At 32.9% G+C, this 18,729-nt stretch overlaps 3 protein-coding genes across 4 annotated transcripts in view; 1 reads left to right on the forward strand and 2 right to left on the reverse strand.

Moving 5' to 3' along the window:
* Positions 1–9,105, reverse strand: part of LOC110997707 (atypical protein kinase C) — a 172,136-nt gene extending 163,031 nt beyond the window's left edge. The window contains exons 1-3 of the mRNA XM_022265981.2: positions 9,025–9,105; positions 8,187–8,357; positions 7,718–7,838 (exon numbers count right to left, since the gene is read on the reverse strand). Coding sequence (XP_022121673.2) covers positions 7,718–7,838; positions 8,187–8,345 — 280 coding nt within the window. The 5' untranslated portion in view covers positions 8,346–8,357; positions 9,025–9,105. The remainder of the gene's footprint in view (positions 1–7,717; positions 7,839–8,186; positions 8,358–9,024) is intronic.
* Positions 9,106–9,371: 266 nt separating this feature from the next.
* Positions 9,372–13,112, forward strand: LOC110997708 (F-actin-capping protein subunit beta). 2 transcript variants are annotated; one of them, XM_022265987.2, is made up of 6 exons: positions 9,372–9,528; positions 9,651–10,035; positions 10,175–10,374; positions 11,003–11,114; positions 12,273–12,416; positions 12,712–13,112. In XM_022265987.2, exons 1-5 carry the CDS (start codon positions 9,526–9,528, stop codon positions 12,401–12,403), a joined length of 831 nt encoding a protein of 276 aa, XP_022121679.1. In that variant the 5' UTR covers positions 9,372–9,525; the 3' UTR covers positions 12,404–12,416; positions 12,712–13,112. The 2 variants fall into 2 exon arrangements, with proteins under 2 accessions (XP_022121679.1, XP_022121680.1); XM_022265988.2 differs by having other exon boundaries at positions 9,393–9,411.
* Positions 13,113–14,712: 1,600 nt separating this feature from the next.
* The window catches only part of LOC110997711 (frizzled-4), a 34,777-nt gene continuing 30,760 nt past the window's right edge, over positions 14,713–18,729 (reverse strand). The window contains exon 3 of the mRNA XM_022265989.2: positions 14,713–16,092. Within this exon, the coding sequence (XP_022121681.2) occupies positions 15,449–16,092 (644 nt within the window). The 3' untranslated portion in view covers positions 14,713–15,448. The remainder of the gene's footprint in view (positions 16,093–18,729) is intronic.

The following is an 18,729-nucleotide window of genomic DNA, read 5'->3' on the forward strand; positions in this document are numbered from 1 at the left end:
TTCATTTTTCCTTGCTTATGCTCTCTTTTAGAAAAACAATAATAAGAAATAATCCATTGGTGATACAAAAGGGGCACCGTTTTTTTTTATTTTATTTATTTACCTTGCCGTGCAATAATGTATCTTTGATAAATATTTCATTGGCACAAAACGGGCACCTTTATTTTTTATTATTTATTTATTCATCTTGCCCCGTACTTAAATGTATCTCTTCAAGTTGAATAATAATAACAAATAAACCATTAGGAACCTGCAGCCTGAGATAAAATCTCTTCTGTACATTTTCGGTATACATATTTTATAATCTAATAAATTCCTTGCGACGTTTACCTTCTCTAGCAAGTGTTAATTGTGCACACAGAAAAATCCGTGATTAATAATAGATAAATTATAAACCATATCGCTTTAGACACTGTGCTTAATTGTTCCTTTAGATGATAAATGTTCTTCTGAGATCACAAAAATATTATTTCTCAGTTCTTATGTTTTCTAATTTGTTTAGTACGAATACAATTATCTAGATAAAAAGACACAAATTCTAAATAACTAAACTTACCCATTATTATTTATGATATTTGAATGTTTGTATATGACATTATAAAATTAATATGACATTTGCATGCCTATTCATATTGTGCGGATTTTTATAATTAAAGTAATTTAATTGTACCACTATCTTGGCAAATAAACGATTTCATTCATTCAATTAAAATTTCTACGTTTTCTAGACTTGCACATTAGACTAGTTATCAAATGCGTCCGTTTCCAGTGAAGAGGCAATAACAGTTCGGCAAGAGTAATTTTTATAGCTCAATTGTTAACAATGTCGTTACTGTTATTATATGAAGACCCAGTTAACCAAAACGGTAGTTCCTGTCCAAACAATGCTTTTGTTTGTAAGATTTTTTCCTATTTATACATTTCGCTTCGTAAAAAGATTACCATAAGTTTTTTTACTTTCATCGTAAAAGCGATATACAATATTCGTACATTTTAGAAATGATTCAATGGTAACATGGACGAAGGATAAATCCGATGATTTTTAGCAGTAGAAGACCGTGGTATGACCCCTGTGGTTTAGTCGCAGATAAGTTTCATTGCGAAGTAATTTTTTGAAGTGAATTTTTTTAGGCGCGTGAGGGTAATTTTTTTACGGAAACGTCACAAAGATGTGCAGCGTTGTCGAAGGGATAGAGCGATTGAGACCAATAGAGAGAGAGTGAGAAAGGGAGATCGAGAAAAATACACGCTATTGGTTGATGTATTCATTTAGTAGTTACATATTAGAACTTAAGATAGCAACTGTCGCATAACGTCTTGTACAGTAAACGCAGCTTTTTTTTATTTATTTACATTACGCGATGGCTTGCCTTTACAGAATTAGTAGGCTCTTTTTAGTCGAATTTGTTCGGAAATATTACAGTAAGCCTCATAGTCGTGGTGCGTGGCTTTTTTTTCGTTTGGATACACGGGAATTTAAACATTTACAGAACAATACAGTGCTCTCCATGTATTAAATTTGTATTAAATTTTTATTTTATATATTTAATATTAAATTTAATTAATTTATATTAAATTCCCGTTACGTCTGACGCGTGCTAACACTTTTGTGGCTGTCCATTCATAAGAAAATAGAGTCTAATAACATGTTTTGTCAAAAAATGTGAAAGCAAGAGTTGCAAGTTCCACATCTGAGGTCAGAGCCATTCGTTAGCCGAACTACCCGCAGTGTAATTATAGTTTCAATGCGTCTCAACTCTAATGGCCTTGAAAATAAGACCATGAATGTGGTTTCGCCTCACTGTAGAATTACGCTTTATATGAAATTCGATATTATCTTGTCACATTGTTAATAATGCACAGCTATTATGGTTCATACATTTTACAAAATACCAGTGCCACTACAACCTTTTTAGGTCTGGGCTTGAGATTTCTGTATCATTTTTTATTTTCATAGGCAAGGTGATCAGTCGTCGACTTTTTGTATCTCATCGGATTCCTTCAAAGCACATGCGATGCGAACATAGACCATTGGTGCCCAGTGGGGATCGAACTTACGGCCTCATAGATGAGAGTCGCACGTTCATACCTCTAGGCCAATATTGCTTATTATCAGAATACTGTGGAATACAAATGTTTCTGTAGCATACTTAAGGCCCCACAATATAGTCATCATATATGACCTTGTTAAATACTTAGTTAATCGTATTAGATTGTTTTGTTCATTCGACGTTCAGAGACTGTTTCATCACCGACTAACACGGAGCGTTGATGATAGTCGATGAAAACATTTTGTTGTCAAAACGATCCAAGCATGATAAATCAAAGGGGCAGGGTAGGTCCACCCAATAAACGAACTCAAGAGGAAATATCCTCATCAGTTCCACTGGAACACACACACATACAGGTAAATATCTGCACTTATTACCCCATAGTACTGTTTTTCAGTAATTAAGTTCAGAATTTATGTTATCCCATTCTGGCTGGTTTAGTCTTACGTCCGACCGTTCAGCTTGCATACCTACTGTGACTACCTGCGTTATCTTAGCCATGTTTCAGACCAACATGAGCTAAGACTATACCACTGTAATATCTCCGATCTCGAAATGGAAGATATTTTAACCTTTTATCTTGTGACCTTAAATAACTATAATGCTGCTTCTATATGAAGCTATAGCAAAACTCTCAGATTAATGAAGTAAAAAGCAATTTGTGTCAGCGAGTAAAAATATTAAATTTTCTAATACAGCGTCAGGGAACGGCGCTAAACGACAACGTAACACGCCCTGATTGAACCAATTAATAACCGCTTCCTCGTATCACTAAATCAACGCGATTTAAAATATGATTTTAAGTGAACTCTGCTAGCTAATGTGTTTGTATCACTATTGCCTGTTACATTTAGCATATTGTTACGAAGACGGGTCAACTGCAATGTTTTTAGATTTTTCCACTACTTAGAGAACTTTTCAGCAGGCTGAAATATGATTTATGACCGTTTCAGGAGAGGGTCAATCACATATTAGAAAATCGAAATTTACATAATGTTGCCGTAGTTTTCAGGAGGCTGAAACATTTTTTCAGTCGGTTTCAGAACACGTGTAGACGAATGGTACACTTTTCAGCCGACCCGTTTTCAGGCGTTTTCAGGCCTGGTTATACCCCTTTGGAGAAGGAATGTTCTAGAACGAATTTTCTAGGTGTGGGACAAGCACTGTTTGATACGCGAAAGAGAGAAAAGATAAGAACCTTCTCGAAGCTAGACCGAGAACTCTAGAACGTCGTACGACAAGCACGTAGCAGTGTGCGAAAGAGATAGTAAGTACGCGCGTTCTAGAATTAGGCGATCGCTACTCAGTAGCGCTCCCGCCTAGAAAGTTCTCGTAAACATCGGAAACATCGTTCGAGATTCTTCCCAGGGATATATAAGCGAGCCAAAACGCGATCACTCAGTTCAGTTTTGAATGCGATTCCAAGCGATAAACAGCGAAGAGAAAAAGTGCGATTAAGTGATACCAGTGATAAAGTACTGAGTGATTTAAGTGATTAGTGACAGTGTTTCATTGTGTGTGTTATTAGTGTTTTTCTGTGCGTAATTTCAAGATATTAGTGTAAACGAATTCCTCATAGATTTTATTGAAATAAACCCTTGAATAATTCGACGGCGTTTTCTATCCGATCCCCTAGCTCGTAACAATATAATAAAGCCTCTTTTAATACATCCAAAAATGGCGTACCAATTCTACTTTTTGGAAGGAGTAACTTTATATTTATTTAAAGTACAAAAGTGCCATTTTAGGTGGTCTAATGTAATAAATGATTTGATTTGCAATACACTTGCGAGCCTTCCGGAAAAGTGAGTGTCCATGGGCGGCGGTATCACTTAACAGTTAACATCAGATGAGGCTCCTACCCGTTTGCCCCATGTTCTATAAAAAAATGTCACTATTAAGTAGATTTGCTTCCTATATAACGTAAAAGTACACGTTCAAGTAGATTTTTTATTTAGAATTTTTTAATTACTGTGTATATTAAGAGTGTAAATAGCTTAAAATTTATTAGATAAGTATATAGTATCAAATAGACTACTAATGGATTTATAATCTGAAAATAAAAATTTATTTTGTTTTTTATATAACTTCTGCACTTCTTGCACCCATCATTTTTTATTTATTTCTTTTCTTACTAGGGTTGCCTGGAAGAGATCGCTTGTTAGCGATAAGGCCGCCCGTTGCGTCCCTTGTAATTTATATATATTGTGTTGTTTGCATTTCTTTAGCAACGAAGTGTAAATAAATAAAAAAATAAATAAATAAAAATAAAAATCGTAAAATGTAAATTTCAAACAATTGTATTTGGAGGTTAACTACTGAATATTGTGTAATTATTACAACAGCATTTAATACACTTATCTCTATCGAATCTCTACTACAAAAAATGTTTATTGTTTTTTATTTGAAAGCATAGAGCTTTTAGTAACTAACTTTATTATCTACGATTCTATAGCCCTTTGTGAGGCAGGGGTTATATTTCGTTCCATACGCCAAACTCAGTTACTGCTCTGGCTTTCAGAGGATTACGTTAGTTTAGACGCCTGGATCATTACTTTGACATATCTGGAATGGGAGGAACGGCGTTTATTTTGTTGTAGTAGATAATTACTATATGAATCTTAGACTAAGTATCGTATACACGGAGCAATTCGACTTAGGGTCCTTCAAAAAAGAGCGTGCCAATTCTTAAAATGCCGGCAACGCACTTGCGAGCCTTCTGTCATTGAGTGTCCATAGGCGGCGGTATCACTTAACATCAGGTGAGTCTCCTGCCCGTTTGCCACCTGTTCTATAAAATAAAAAAAGATACATTTATAAGAGAACAGGTATTTTAAAATAAAAGAAAAATTGTTATTAAAAAAGACGTGCAAAATGCAAGTTTAATGCTTAGTGCAGCCCAGGTATCTCTTTATCTCTACCCAAAGTTAGTATAAACTTGAGATGAATAACCGTCATAAAATTTAATTTCAAAACGGAAATCTTAAGTCAGATATCAAGTGAATATGGCTGAATGTAATGTGGCACTCGAAAAGCAGAGCAAAATTACACCAAGATACATTAATTAGCAAAGTTGCCGTCATCTTCCCGTAGTTTCCGTCCTGATTAAATCTCTTTACGGTCCCGCATACAATTTGCACTGTACAGTATTGGAAATTAATCTCACACTCAATAAAATAAATTATTTAAACACATCAAAACGTGATAAACGTAAAAAAGAAAATAAATGTATCCTATAGTATTGTCTTTTATTAACATAACTTTTACACATTTAAAGAAAACACTTTTTAACGGAGAGGACCTAAGGCCTAAAATAATCAAACACCTGGGATCAACACAAACAAACCGCAAAAATGGAGGACACCGTAAGCAATTTCTGCAAAAACCCCACATCTTTTAGTCGATACCAACTCCGGGGAAATAAACACAGATAATACAACATTTTCTACAGCTGTGATACTTTTTTGACATTCAACACCTTTTGTCTTCAGTCACCGTGACCACGCACGCTGTAAAGCACGCGAAACGTCGAATAAATTTAAAATTATGTTTAAATAATTAGAAGTTTACAATAATAAATAACTTCAATCCGTTAAAAAATCTTCTGATCCTTAATCCGGCAATAAAATAATTTTAAAGCCATCACAATTCGGCGACAGAAAAGCAATTAACGAACAAACAGGGCGTATTAACGTACACCAAACAAAGGCCTCACACGGGCAACGGATTCAATTAACACAAATAGGATTTCAAATCGGCTTTCATAACGCGAACAAAGTTAATTAAAATATCCCTAATTACGCAGCGACAGCGGCAATCGTCGCAAGAGCAAACTCGGCCCACAGCGGGCGCCAAAGTGTTCCGCAATGTTTGTACATTATTAGAGCAAGTTTCTCCGCCCTGTTTGCATACAAGTTTCGTACGCTACCGTTTTATTTACTCTCGGTCGGAACGCGCCGACTTTACAACGAATCCCAACGGTGCAATGCCACTATCGAACCCGTATGCAATATCCTGTTGGAGAATGGCTGCGCGCAAACGTACAATAGGTGTTTACGAAGCAGGAGCCAATCAAATTGCGTCATCACAGAGTAAAACAATCAGCGTCAAAACGAAGTTATTAGGTGAATCTACATCGGACGTGACTGGATATACGCATGATTGGTAAAAAAGCGGGAACATCGTCGCTAGAATACCAATCCCAATATGGAAATAGCGGTCGAGCGGATTCGCAATGCGGGCAGATAAGGATTTTATAGCGAAAATCTACATTCGGATGGGTAAACAGCAGAAAATAGATGTTTTCATGTTAAATTTTCCCGATAATACGGGAACGGTACTCTCATATTGGAAATAATATAGTTAAGGTGTGCTATCTTTACAACAAAATTTTTAAAAAGGTTAATATTGTTTAAGTTTTATTTTCTTTGCCATGTTCGATTAGTTTTGTCTGAGTAATTTTATGTCTTATGTTTTGCACTATTTGCGATCGCTCGAAGGCCACCTACGCATACCCACCTTTTTTATATTAAATTATTTTAATTGTACTGTATTTCTGTATAATGCGGTTTAAAAATACGTCAATAAGTTTAACACTAAACTATATTAGTAGTATGTAGTATATAGCTTTCTATATAATTCTTTACATCAAAGATTACTGAAACTTAATTTTCCTCTTCGGCTTATACAAGAATCATAAAATCATTTTTGCAGTTCTTAAGTAAATAAATCTGTAAACTTTCGTGCGGTCAGAATTGGTAATTTATGCGAATTTATTCCTTAATTCCAATATTTCAAGACAGACATCTCAACTTGCTGAAAACTTTGGCAGTCAAATAAATTATTCATTTATGTAAATACATAGTATGAAATCAAAATCACCATTTCGACTGTATTTTATCAAAATCGTTGTTATAATATCATTTTGAATAGTATAAATGAATCACTGCCTAATTTTGTTCCTAATTTAAATTAATAACTTTTTGCCAAGTATAGTTTTTACAGCAAAATTAAGTTAAATCTTAAACATTCTTAGATGTAGCGTAAATTATCAGATGTCAATTATAAATTAAATTTCAATAAAAATTTAATTCACCTTTAATGAAAACTATATGCCCTACGCACTAAGCACAACTTACATAAAATGGAAACAAATATGTACTCCATAATAATATATCTTGGTGCCGTAACTAACAACATTTTCTAATAATAATATAGTTCTAAGTTCACAATACCAATATTATACAAAAACCAAAACATTTACTTTTAAATATACCTTTCATTACCTAACTTTTATTACTAATTATTAAAAAAACCTTGCTATAAGTATCTCTACTTATTTAGCCCGTAAGAATGAAAATTTAAAAATATAATTATGGTCATGCTACTTAGGAGTAATTTTGTCATCACAATTGTAGTAATTTACCCAAATTGTTGAATGCATTACTTGTGCATACATACAACAAACATAATTAGTATAAATCACATAATTGTCTTTGTGATTAAAACCTTTTTACAAGTGCTTATTTAGGCTTCAAGTAAGTAATGCAAGTAATTTTTTTTTTAATTATCTGTGATATAAACTTGTAGATAAAGGTAATACATTCTGAAAGACATTTCAATTCATGCTCTCATGCCAAGATTAAGTTCCTAAAGTTAATACTTACCATGAACAGTGAGCTCCGAATCCCGATTCAGCTCATACAACCGCAACGCCTCATCTAACTCCAACTGTGTTGAGATAGTACAAGGATCGCCTTCTTCATCCACCCACTTCATTGTAAACACCTGAAAATATAACATCATCCATAATATCATCTTCAAGATATTAAAACATCTATATACAGAAAGAATTGGAATTATCTTTTAAATATAATTAGATAGACCAAATATAGTTATTTACATTGCTATACTATTTTTACCAAATTTACTTAATGTTGGACTAATCATGGACAAAATTAAACTGTTTAAACATAGTATGCCATGTTTAAAAAATATATTCAGGTAAGACACATATATATTAAAAAATTGAAATTTAGTTTGCCTTTTATATAAAGTATTTTTTTGTACATACTAATTCCACACTATGTCTCTATGTCTTTATATCTTAACTAGGTACAATTTATAATGAAATACCTGATCTGGTGTAAACCGACAGATGGCAATCATCTCTTGAGTGAACTCTTCAAGGGTAATATTGTGATTGATGTATGTGATCATTACATCACCACTATACACAGTCTTCACCCGCACATCATTGGCATGGTTATCCTGCCCAACCAACTGTGTTGGCATCTTTGTAGATTTCTGAAATTTTTAAATAGACTATAAATACAGCATAGACTGTGATTGGTGAATATCACTTTGTCACTTCACAATCAATATTATTTCCTATGAATATATGACCCAGATCTTTATATAAGTGTAGTAAGCAAACTACACTTAGCTACAGTTATTAACAATCTAAACACAATGTAAGTACACTCTTTTACATATAAAAGATATTTACAAGACACACAGGAAAGAGATGCATTCCAATGTTAAGCACAATATTAGATTAAATGTTATGAAAAGATAGTTTTCTTTACTAAGCTAAATGTACTACTAAAGTTATATGTTTAATACATCACGTAAACCGTATGAATGTCTAAGTATTTTAATTAGAAAACCCTGACGAGTCGTAAGGTTTCATTGAATAACCTAGGATTGTCCAATTAAGACACAATATTTAATCATAACGCTTTACAGTAGTCATTTTAGGCGGTGTAGTAAAATGATTTGCATCTTGTTTGGGCAAGTTTTATAGCCACTGAGGTGTAATATAGCGGATAACATTCCCGTAACATGAATCACAGTTATGTGAACAAAGATAACATTAACATGCCTTCAATAATGGACAAACAAAGCAGGAATAACTTTTACAGCTACTTTGAGTAGTTTCTATTTAATGTTAATTATAATTTTTATACAGTACCTATTTTTCGAAAAGTAACAACAAATTACAAAAGTTTGACACAACAACAATAAGTGAACTTTTGGGATTTGGCAGTTCTCTGCAAACATTTGTTTGAGGTGACAATTAACTTTCCCTTAGGGTTTTCGCAAAAGGCGGTAAAAACATATTTTATCTTAGATAGCTATTTAAGCTAATATACTGTATAAAATAATAATGACATCTGATATTATATTTGATATACATATTTGAACTTTTAAATATGTTCTATTACTAAGATTAACCTGTGTTTGTAAGTTTATATGCATTTATTATCTGTATTCTGTATACTTCGCGAGCTTCAGTAATGAAATATTCAGACGACAAATGTGAAATGATAGATGACACTAGACAGTTCGTTAATCAATGGTTGGTTGGTCGCCCTGTGCACTCCCAAAACTTGTAAATTCTTATTCTTGAACCAAATTATAAAATTTTATATAATTTATCATAATTAGTTATTGTAAATAAAGATATTTAATCATGGTATGGTATACATTTAGTTATTTTTATTCGTTAGCTAATGCAGACTCGTACAAGTTTGTTGTGATGACTAATGCTTATATCTGAGATTATTTTATGTTATTCTCGAATATTGTATCTTTCAGACCGAGCAGCAAATGGATTGTGCTCTAGATTTGATGCGGAGACTACCGCCTCAACAGATTGAAAAGAATTTGACCGATTTGATCGACCTAGTTCCGAGCTTGTGTGAGGATTTGTTATCATCCGTGGACCAACCATTAAAGATAGCACAGGACCGTAGCAACGGAAAAGATTATTTACTGTGTGATTATAATCGAGACGGAGATTCTTACAGATCACCATGGTCCAATACATATGATCCACCACTTGAAGATGGGTCAATGCCCTCTGAGAGATTAAGAAAGTTAGAAATAGAAGCTAATCACGCTTTTGACCAATACAGAGAAATGTATTTTGAGGGTGGTGTAAGTTCTGTGTATTTGTGGGACATGGATCATGGGTTTGCTGGTGTGTATATTAAATATTAATTATTCTCGAAATACCTTTTTTCAATATTCATAAAAGCAAATTAAAAGCTACTAAAATATGGGTTGTAATTCTAGTCAACAAAAATAAACACTGTGAATTACATCATCTCGTTTTACAGGTGTGATATTAATAAAGAAGGCAGGTGACGGCTCTCAAAAGATTAAGGGTTGCTGGGACTCAATCCATGTTGTAGAGGTGTTAGAGAAAAGTTCAGGACGTAATGCCCATTATAAGTTAACATCAACTGCCATGCTATGGCTACAAACCAATAAAGAAGGCAGTGGAACTATGAATCTTGGGGGAAGTCTAACTAGACAGGTAAAAAGTATATTCTTACATGCACATAAATATATTAATATTCTCAGATTTATGTTACACATGTTACACTTCTCTCTAAAAGCATATATTAGAAATATATGTTTTTTTGGAAATTTCACCTCACAGCCTTTTTTGCCTGTTTGTTGAGGATCTGTGACATTAAATTGTGGAACACTCTGTTTCTATATACATATCCTATCCTGCTCAAACATGAGTTTTGTAATTCATTTATTTTCTTACTCTTGAGATTCATGAACCATAAGGTCAGCTTTATGTTAATTTTTCCTTACTATGGTTGACTGGAAGAGATTGCTTGTGCAATAAGGTCAACTTTTGCTTGCATCTGTAATAATTTGTTTAAACTATAACACCTATCATGCTCCACATTAATAAAGGAACAATTTTATCCTTAAGAGGAATCGCTAGAGACTACCTGATTCAATTGAAAAACTTTGCTTGTCTTAAATTAGGTTTTTATAAAGATCCAATGTAGGTCAATCTTATAAATTAGACAAAATCTTAACTGTATTAGTTAAAAACATACTTTATTACATAATCTCAGATTTAACATGGTTAAAAAATATACCATTTAGTGTTGTAATTTAATAAAGTTATTAAATATTTGTAGGCTGAGCAAGATACTGCCGTTAGTGATGTAACACCACATATTGCCAACATTGGTAGAATGGTAGAAGACATGGAAAACAAAATACGTAACACACTGAATGATATTTATTTTGGTAAGTAAACCCTTATTTAACCTACTTCTTTGCTGATATAATTGCTATAATTAATTAGATTGATATATAAGAACTCTCATATAGATTGTCTATGGCTCAAGAGTAAATAAAAATGACATTATGGGTATAGAATATAACAATTAATAATAAATGTTGTAGTAATTTTTTTACTATAACAATTTCAGTAAAATGCAGAAAAGAGAACTGTTATGGAATTTGTGGTTGCAACAATGCTAAATTACCTTTTTTTATGACAACACTGATAATTATCAGTTTATGTCAATTAGTGAAATTATGCATAGGAAATAAGAATTTAATAGACTAGAATCTAGATGCTTGTTGGCATGACTTCTATGCTGGTAATTGTTCCGCTGAGACAAAGATAATTTGTCCTGCTATTATTTTAATATTATCTTCTGTTGATGGGTGCTTCTCTCATAGCCTCTCCTTGTTTTTCTCTGTTTTGCATTTCAATTTATTTTCATATAGCAATATTATTAAATTAATTCTAACTGATTACATTAAATCCAATGTTATTGTTTTGAAAAATTTATAATGATGCGATTTTAAATATTGAACAATATGTATAGGAAATTCTTTTATCTTCTTGTTTCTGCATGGTCTAGTTCTGCCATAAGCTGTATGCATATTATATATAGTATAAATATTTTGTCTCAGTGTTATCCTAGTTGCTAGACTTATAAGCTGTAACCCTCTGGTCATTATTTTAATGAGAGACAAAACTCGCATATGGAGATCTTTTAAGAACGAACAATTTATTAAAATAAATGAAAACATAGTCCAAGGGTTTTTACATTTATTAAAAGGTCAAACTGTAAGTCGTATGGATCATTTTTCTCTCGGCATTTGGAGAATAAAACTCGCTTGTACCATGAAAAAAAAAACACTATGCACTATGCAGCATGACTTAGGAGATAATCGTTGATATACATACACAGAAGACTAATCAGCTATAAGAATGAAATGACCACAAAGAATACAAAGAAATCTGAGGCCACGACCTAATAATTGGAACGCATTTTATTTATTTATCTATCTTGTATTTTGGACATGAATATCAGTTAATAATATTGTGTACCTTGCATTAAACTTTGTTTAATTAAATCCTGTGAGTATATAAATTAAATTTTATTCCAGGTAAAACGAAAGATATAGTAAACGGTTTGCGTTCAACTGTACCAGCTAATGTGGCTCGGCAGAAGGCAGCCCTGCAACACGATCTTGCTGAAGCTCTTCTTCAACGACGTCAATTGACACGTGCTGACTGAGACGAAGTTGAAGGTGAGTTATTCTTGCATCATAAATTGCTACTTGGCTTAAATTCTTCAAAATAATTGATTCCTTACATTTACTTATGCATATGTATGCCAGGCGTTGAGTCAGAAAGGACTATCACAAACGAATCAAGAACTTAACTCCAGCTATCGGCATTAACTTAAAAAATAAATATATAAATATAATATATTAGCCGACGAAGCGAGTAAACTAATTTTCACTGCTCTTAGTAATTTTTTAACCGACTTTAAATTGATCAAAAATTATGGCAAATTTATAATAGCAAATTTTAATTTTTCAGAAGACGGGATTCGGGGTGAAACCTAACAACGATCTTAGAAGATGGAAATATTACTAATGATTAGTGAACTATATAGAATTAAATAATTAAGTATTAAATTTATTAAATTTAGGCATCCAAGAAGGTGCTTTCAGATTAAACTAACATTCAGGCATAGAACTCCTATGTAAATAACACACATTAGTTTTTTATGTACTCGATTTGTTACTTCAAAGATTGAACATTTCATTTCTTTATTTTATTGATGGTCTGGTATTATCCATTTTTCAAACTGAATTTTTATATTTTATTGCTAAGTTATTCCCAACCCTGCTTGTATCTTTATCTATACTGTCAAAGCATTTCTAATCTTATTACAATAGATTTAATTGGCCTCTCTAAATAAAGATATATTTATCTGAGTTGTTGTTTTATTCAACATAAGAGCAGAATATATTTAAATAAGTAGTCTGTGCTGGAGGACCACCACAGATTACGTATAATATAATAATTATGAAATATCGCTTACTTGCCGCTCAAGTATTTTGTAAGCAGATTTACTAAAGGGCATCCCCCCCTCCTTCCTCTTTACAATAGGAAGTAAAGCTCTCAAAAATAATAGTACATTATTTCTTGTTGGAATCCTCGAAAAATTATTTTGTTTTCAAGCATAGACAATAATATATATTAAAATAATTTGTGTAAAAAGTAAATAATTACTGTTGACGTTGAAGTAAGAAAATCAAAGAACCCCATCAAATCCCATTAGTGCTTACGTAATATTTCAATGGCCCGAAAGACGATGACACTATAGAAGTATAGCATCTCCATCACGTATCATAATAACTGTCAGTGTTGCCAACGTAACAGAAATAGTAATTTAGGTTAGACTATAATAATAATAAAGGGCTTTAGCTAAAGCTATTCTTATAAAATGATAGTAGTTAATCTTAAATCTAATTCACTTAGCAAAATAATAAATTTATTAGCAAGACTAATAGACTTTAAATGTTAACTATCAAAAATGTTACATGTTAAATCTACCAATGTTCTCTACGACTTATCTAAATGTAACCGAGAATCGTACCGGTCATGATTCTCTTGATCCTACAAATTCCAAAGACGTAAAATATATTATATTGGCAAAGTAAGACTCGTGTTGCGGTCGAAGATTTGAACCCAAATGTGTCTTTTATGTGTTTTGCTGAGGGCTCATAAGTTTAAAGCATAAAATCCTACAACTTCAAGTCACAAATTTTTGCCTTTGTTTATTTATTATGTTTAATATATGTATATGGTTTCTCGCATGTTTTTTGTTTACCTACCACCTGCGGATATTAAAAATTACTTAGTAGAAGTAGTCTAATCAGTCGTACGCCTATTCTCAACATTATATGAGCATTGATCAAAAACTTTTTTCCACATATCCGAGAGACTTAGAAGACTCTTAATATCTCCTTGGTCCCCTTAAATTTAATGGCACCTTTTTAACCACCTTTAAATATGAATAAACCCTCGCATCGATGCTGGTCACTTTGCTATAATCTGCTACATTCTTTAATGAGTAAGTACATAGATACAATTGTTAGATATTTAATTAATCATCTCAAGAATACTACTCCATGACTTGGCCTCCGGGAGCCCAACACAATATTAAAGATATTAAGTTTTTACATATATCCAAATTTGAATCAGTTATTTCAATAAACAATATTAAAAAATACACTTATGTTGTTGATCTGTAAATATGAAAAAAATCGTAATAGAGGGTAGCTATTGCGTTATAAAGAATGAATTAATGTATGGGTTTTGTGTTAAACCAAACAAATTTATCTCATTTTTCCGTAAGTTCCAATTTCGCAAACATGGGATAAAATAGGACTGAGTTTAAACTATTGAAGAAGCTATTTGCAGACGCCGTTTACCGCCAGCATAACTGAATATCTTCATTCTAAAATCAGAATTCTAAACCAGGAAGACGGGAATTGTGGAAAAGTTTAAATCTAAATGAAACAAATATCATATTATGTCATCAATTTATTTACAAAATAGTTTCATCGCTTAAATATATATTTACATGCTTAGATATATCTTATTTCTATGTTACAACTGTACAAAGGTGGGCTTATTAGCTATGTAAATTTTCTCCGTTAGATCTTATTTTATTTAATAATATTAAAAGATTTAAAAACAAATTAGATAGTTAAATATTTTTTTAAGTTGTTGTACTGCTTTTTTGTAGCGTTTCTTTTTTGTATATCTTAGTTTTATCAAAAATACTTTTCTCCTTACATACTTTTTATTAATTATATAGGAAACATTCTTGGCAAGAATATATATTGTTGAGTTTCAAGAATAAATTGAATGAATAATATAATATTATTTAAGTACAAAATATAGGTCTACTTGACAGTATATTTACAATAAAATATCTGAATATGATAAGGCAGTGAAGATACACTTTGCGAGGTTAGGTTATTTTATACAGTCAAAACTTCTCCAGTCTTTATTAGTGGCAAGATTTACTTACAATTATTGTACAAAAATACTCTCGTAAACTATTACTACATTTTACAACTTAAACTTTAAGTTGCTAATGGCACTCTGATAACACCACAATTCTTTCTGGTCCGGTAAACTAAGAGTTAACAGACTATAACAAAATAACTGCGAACTATAGTCTGTGGCACCATCCTATTCATTAGTGAAAATTTTAAAGATCGCTGTAAATTTTTAATCGTAGGTATCTTTTAAGTTGTCATAGAATAGTTTCGCCCGCAGAGTAGTGGTAATGCCTTGGTTTACGATACGACTGTTGCTGTGGGGGTCTATACGTCGCATACTTATGTGAATGCCGGTTGAGTGTGTGTGGGTGGCCAGCATAACAATGCATAGAAAGTGGTGCAGGCGGAGGTCCAACTGGGGACTTCGCAATCACAGGTTTCCTTGGACTACTGATCCTCCTCCACAACGCCTTGAGACGCGGAGTGGCAATCCAAACGGCAACCATCACTCCCAGCACTTGCGTAGCGAATATTCTAAATAGGAACACCCAGAGAGCTGGTCGAGGCTGCGTTGAGGGTTCGCTTGACGGGACAGGTCCAGTGAGCCAATCATCTCTCCAAGTATACTCGTAAATCCACGTTGCCAATATACAAGCGGAGGGAACTGCGTAAAGCGCAGTAAACGCTCCTAATCGCAGGATGCTTTGATCTGTGTGGGGTTGAGGGTGACTTGGTGCATTCAGCAACGGCCCTGGAACGGGCACTGGCGTCGGACGGCGGAGAACTGTCCTCAATCCTGAAGCCAAGAACATGGAGCCGAGTAGCAGGCAAATCGCTTCCGGAATAATAACTAAGGCGAGCAGAGACTTGCTAGACTGGTTCCCAACAAAACATGTACCTGTAAAAGAAAGAATGTGTTGAAAAAATAAAGTCAAAATACTTTGAACAGTTTTAGCGGACACGGCTTCTTCTCGCGAGTTGAATAACATTCCGATTTCCAATAAAGCAGCTCTCAAAGCGAACACCTACACAAACACACGTCGAGAAAAAGGCTGCATTAATAAGGCAGTGGTTAAAAGGGCCGATTTAAAATTGAAATACGAGCGAGCGAAGAGGAAAGGTGTCGTATTTAACGGCTCGAATAATGGCCGCGCATTTCTTTAGACGCTATGGATAATGGATGTAGTAATAATAAAACAAAATAAACAATATACTCGCAGCATGATTGAAACTGCAATATGCCTGAGAATCAGACGGAATGGGCAGGGGAAAAAATTAAGAACAATATCCCAGTTAATATTTAAAAGACTGGCTGTTAATAAAAAAGGACAGAGACGTTCACATCAAACATAGACTATAGAAAAGCGCTTTTGCTCTATACAAAATACGATTTTAGGTTGTATATATATAAATATTTAGTATAATTCGTCTGAAGAAAGACTATATGAAGAGCGGGAACATTAATGGCTAGAATTATAATATTTAAAGTTTTATCAATGCTACCGCAACTTGAGTTTATCATAGTCGGCTCTTTTTACTCTTGAAAGGTCTTAGTTTCAGCTTAAGTACTTAAACCTTAGTTAAATTTTCTTAACAAGGCGGTATGTTACACTATCATAATCATGTTACTTAGATAACGATGTTGTGAAGTACTGTCGCTACCCTTTGTATAGAAAAAGCATTTTAGTTTAAGGACTTTTTTCCTGAGGTAAATAAACCTGATGATAAATGAGGTAAATGTTTTTATTAACGTCTGTTTTTTCGAACGTTTATAAAGCTCGATACAGAAGTAGAAAATTAAATTAATGAAAAAAAAGCATGTTTGGTTTCAAGATAATGAGACGAATATGTGTAAGTGAGTGATTAATCGATTTTTTTTTTAATCAATTACTTATGTAAATAAAATTAATAAATTTCGTCTAATTTTATAATTGAATTAAATTAAGGTCGTATTTAAATTATTTTACTCGTATTTTTTATAGAACAGGGGGCAAACGGGCAGGAACACACAAATTTCACGTTTAAACACTGTATAATGCTACCTATCTAACTTTCTTCCACGTTAAATCTTATGAATTTAAGTGTCTGGTTTTTCATTTCATCGACTTTCAAATCACAGCGATGCTTAAGAAGTTTTCACTTCAATAACATCTAATTATCCTCTAGTAAATCTATTCTCGAATCCACTTGAACACACAAAATATTTCATCAAAATCGGACCAATAGTTTAGCAAGACGCGCACAAAAGTTTTATATAACGATATTTTTTTCTTCATTAAATAGTAGCAGAAATTGTGTTACATTAGAATTGATACTAAAAGCGACCGCAAATATATTTTTTTATAGAACAGGGGGCAAACGGGCCGGAGGCTCACCTGATGTTAAGTTCTGTGAAATTTTGTTAATCTTGCAACTCAAAATGCTTGTGACGCAAGATAAATGCATAAAACTTGTTTAAGAAATCTTTTTTAACGGATTGAAGTTATGTATTATTGTAAACTTATAATTATTTAAACATAATATTAAATTTATTCGACGTTTCGCGTGCTTTATAGTGTGCGTGGTCACGGTGACGGAAGACAAAAGGTGTTAAATGTCAAAAAAGTATCACAGCTGTAGAAAATGTTGTATTATCTGTATTTATTCATCTTACTGTTGTATAGGATGTACAAGAACTTGGCATCGTGCATATCAGCAAAAAATCGTTGTTCCTATTGAGTACACGTAGGTGAAATAACACAATACCCTTTTTCACAAAACACATGAATGGGAAGGCATGAATGCCGATCCTTTGAAGAAACCGCCAATCAAAGGCGTATTAAGACGCGAATCGCCACCGTTGAAGCTCTGTTACGGTGCGCCATATTTTCATTTCTAAATCACAATCGCAATTACTAAATTGAACAATTGCGTCTACTATAATGTAAAAGTTACCTGAGATCTCATATCTTAGTTGAGTTTAAGGAAAGATACAGAGTTCGTTATTATATACAAAAATTGGGGTCTTGACATATTTTGACTTAGTTCGCGGTACTCTATCTAAACCAGGGTTTCTAAACCTTTCTGTTGCCATTATACCTTAGATTTGTCACCTTGTTATGCCCCCAAGAAACATACATAACTTTTAATTAACTAATTAAAAATTTAAATGTTCACTTAAGAAACATGATAAAAATTTAATTGAACTCACTAAATCTAGTGTCAACGAAACACAGTAAGAAAATTTTCAAAAGATATAATGGAAAGATTCAAATTTAAAATAATTTAAATAAATATTTTTCCATAACATTTATCATTTTAATTCAGTGTTCCTTGCGCTTGTGACACACAGAGGTTGTGTGGGGGATGAAACCCACATTGAGAAACACTGATCTAACTCATTTAGAGAGAAAGTAAAACTTTCTGTTTAAAAGTTCCAGCTATGGAACATTCGAGTACTGTTGGACTTAAAATGACGTTTATATGCATGATGTGATTCTAAATTATTAAGTTACTTTTAGAATCGCTCAAACATAAGCTACCATAAGACACGAGT

This window comes from Pieris rapae, chromosome 21, assembly GCF_905147795.1.
Source record: "Pieris rapae chromosome 21, ilPieRapa1.1, whole genome shotgun sequence".
Taxonomy (NCBI): Eukaryota; Metazoa; Arthropoda; class Insecta; order Lepidoptera; family Pieridae; genus Pieris; species Pieris rapae.

Coding starts and splice junctions, on each gene's coding strand:
- LOC110997708 (XM_022265987.2), top strand. Junction 10,036..10,174: donor CATGGATCATGGGTTTGCTG/GTGTGTATATTA, acceptor CTCGTTTTACAG/GTGTGATATTAATAAAGAAG. Junction 10,375..11,002: donor GGGGAAGTCTAACTAGACAG/GTAAAAAGTATA, acceptor AAATATTTGTAG/GCTGAGCAAGATACTGCCGT.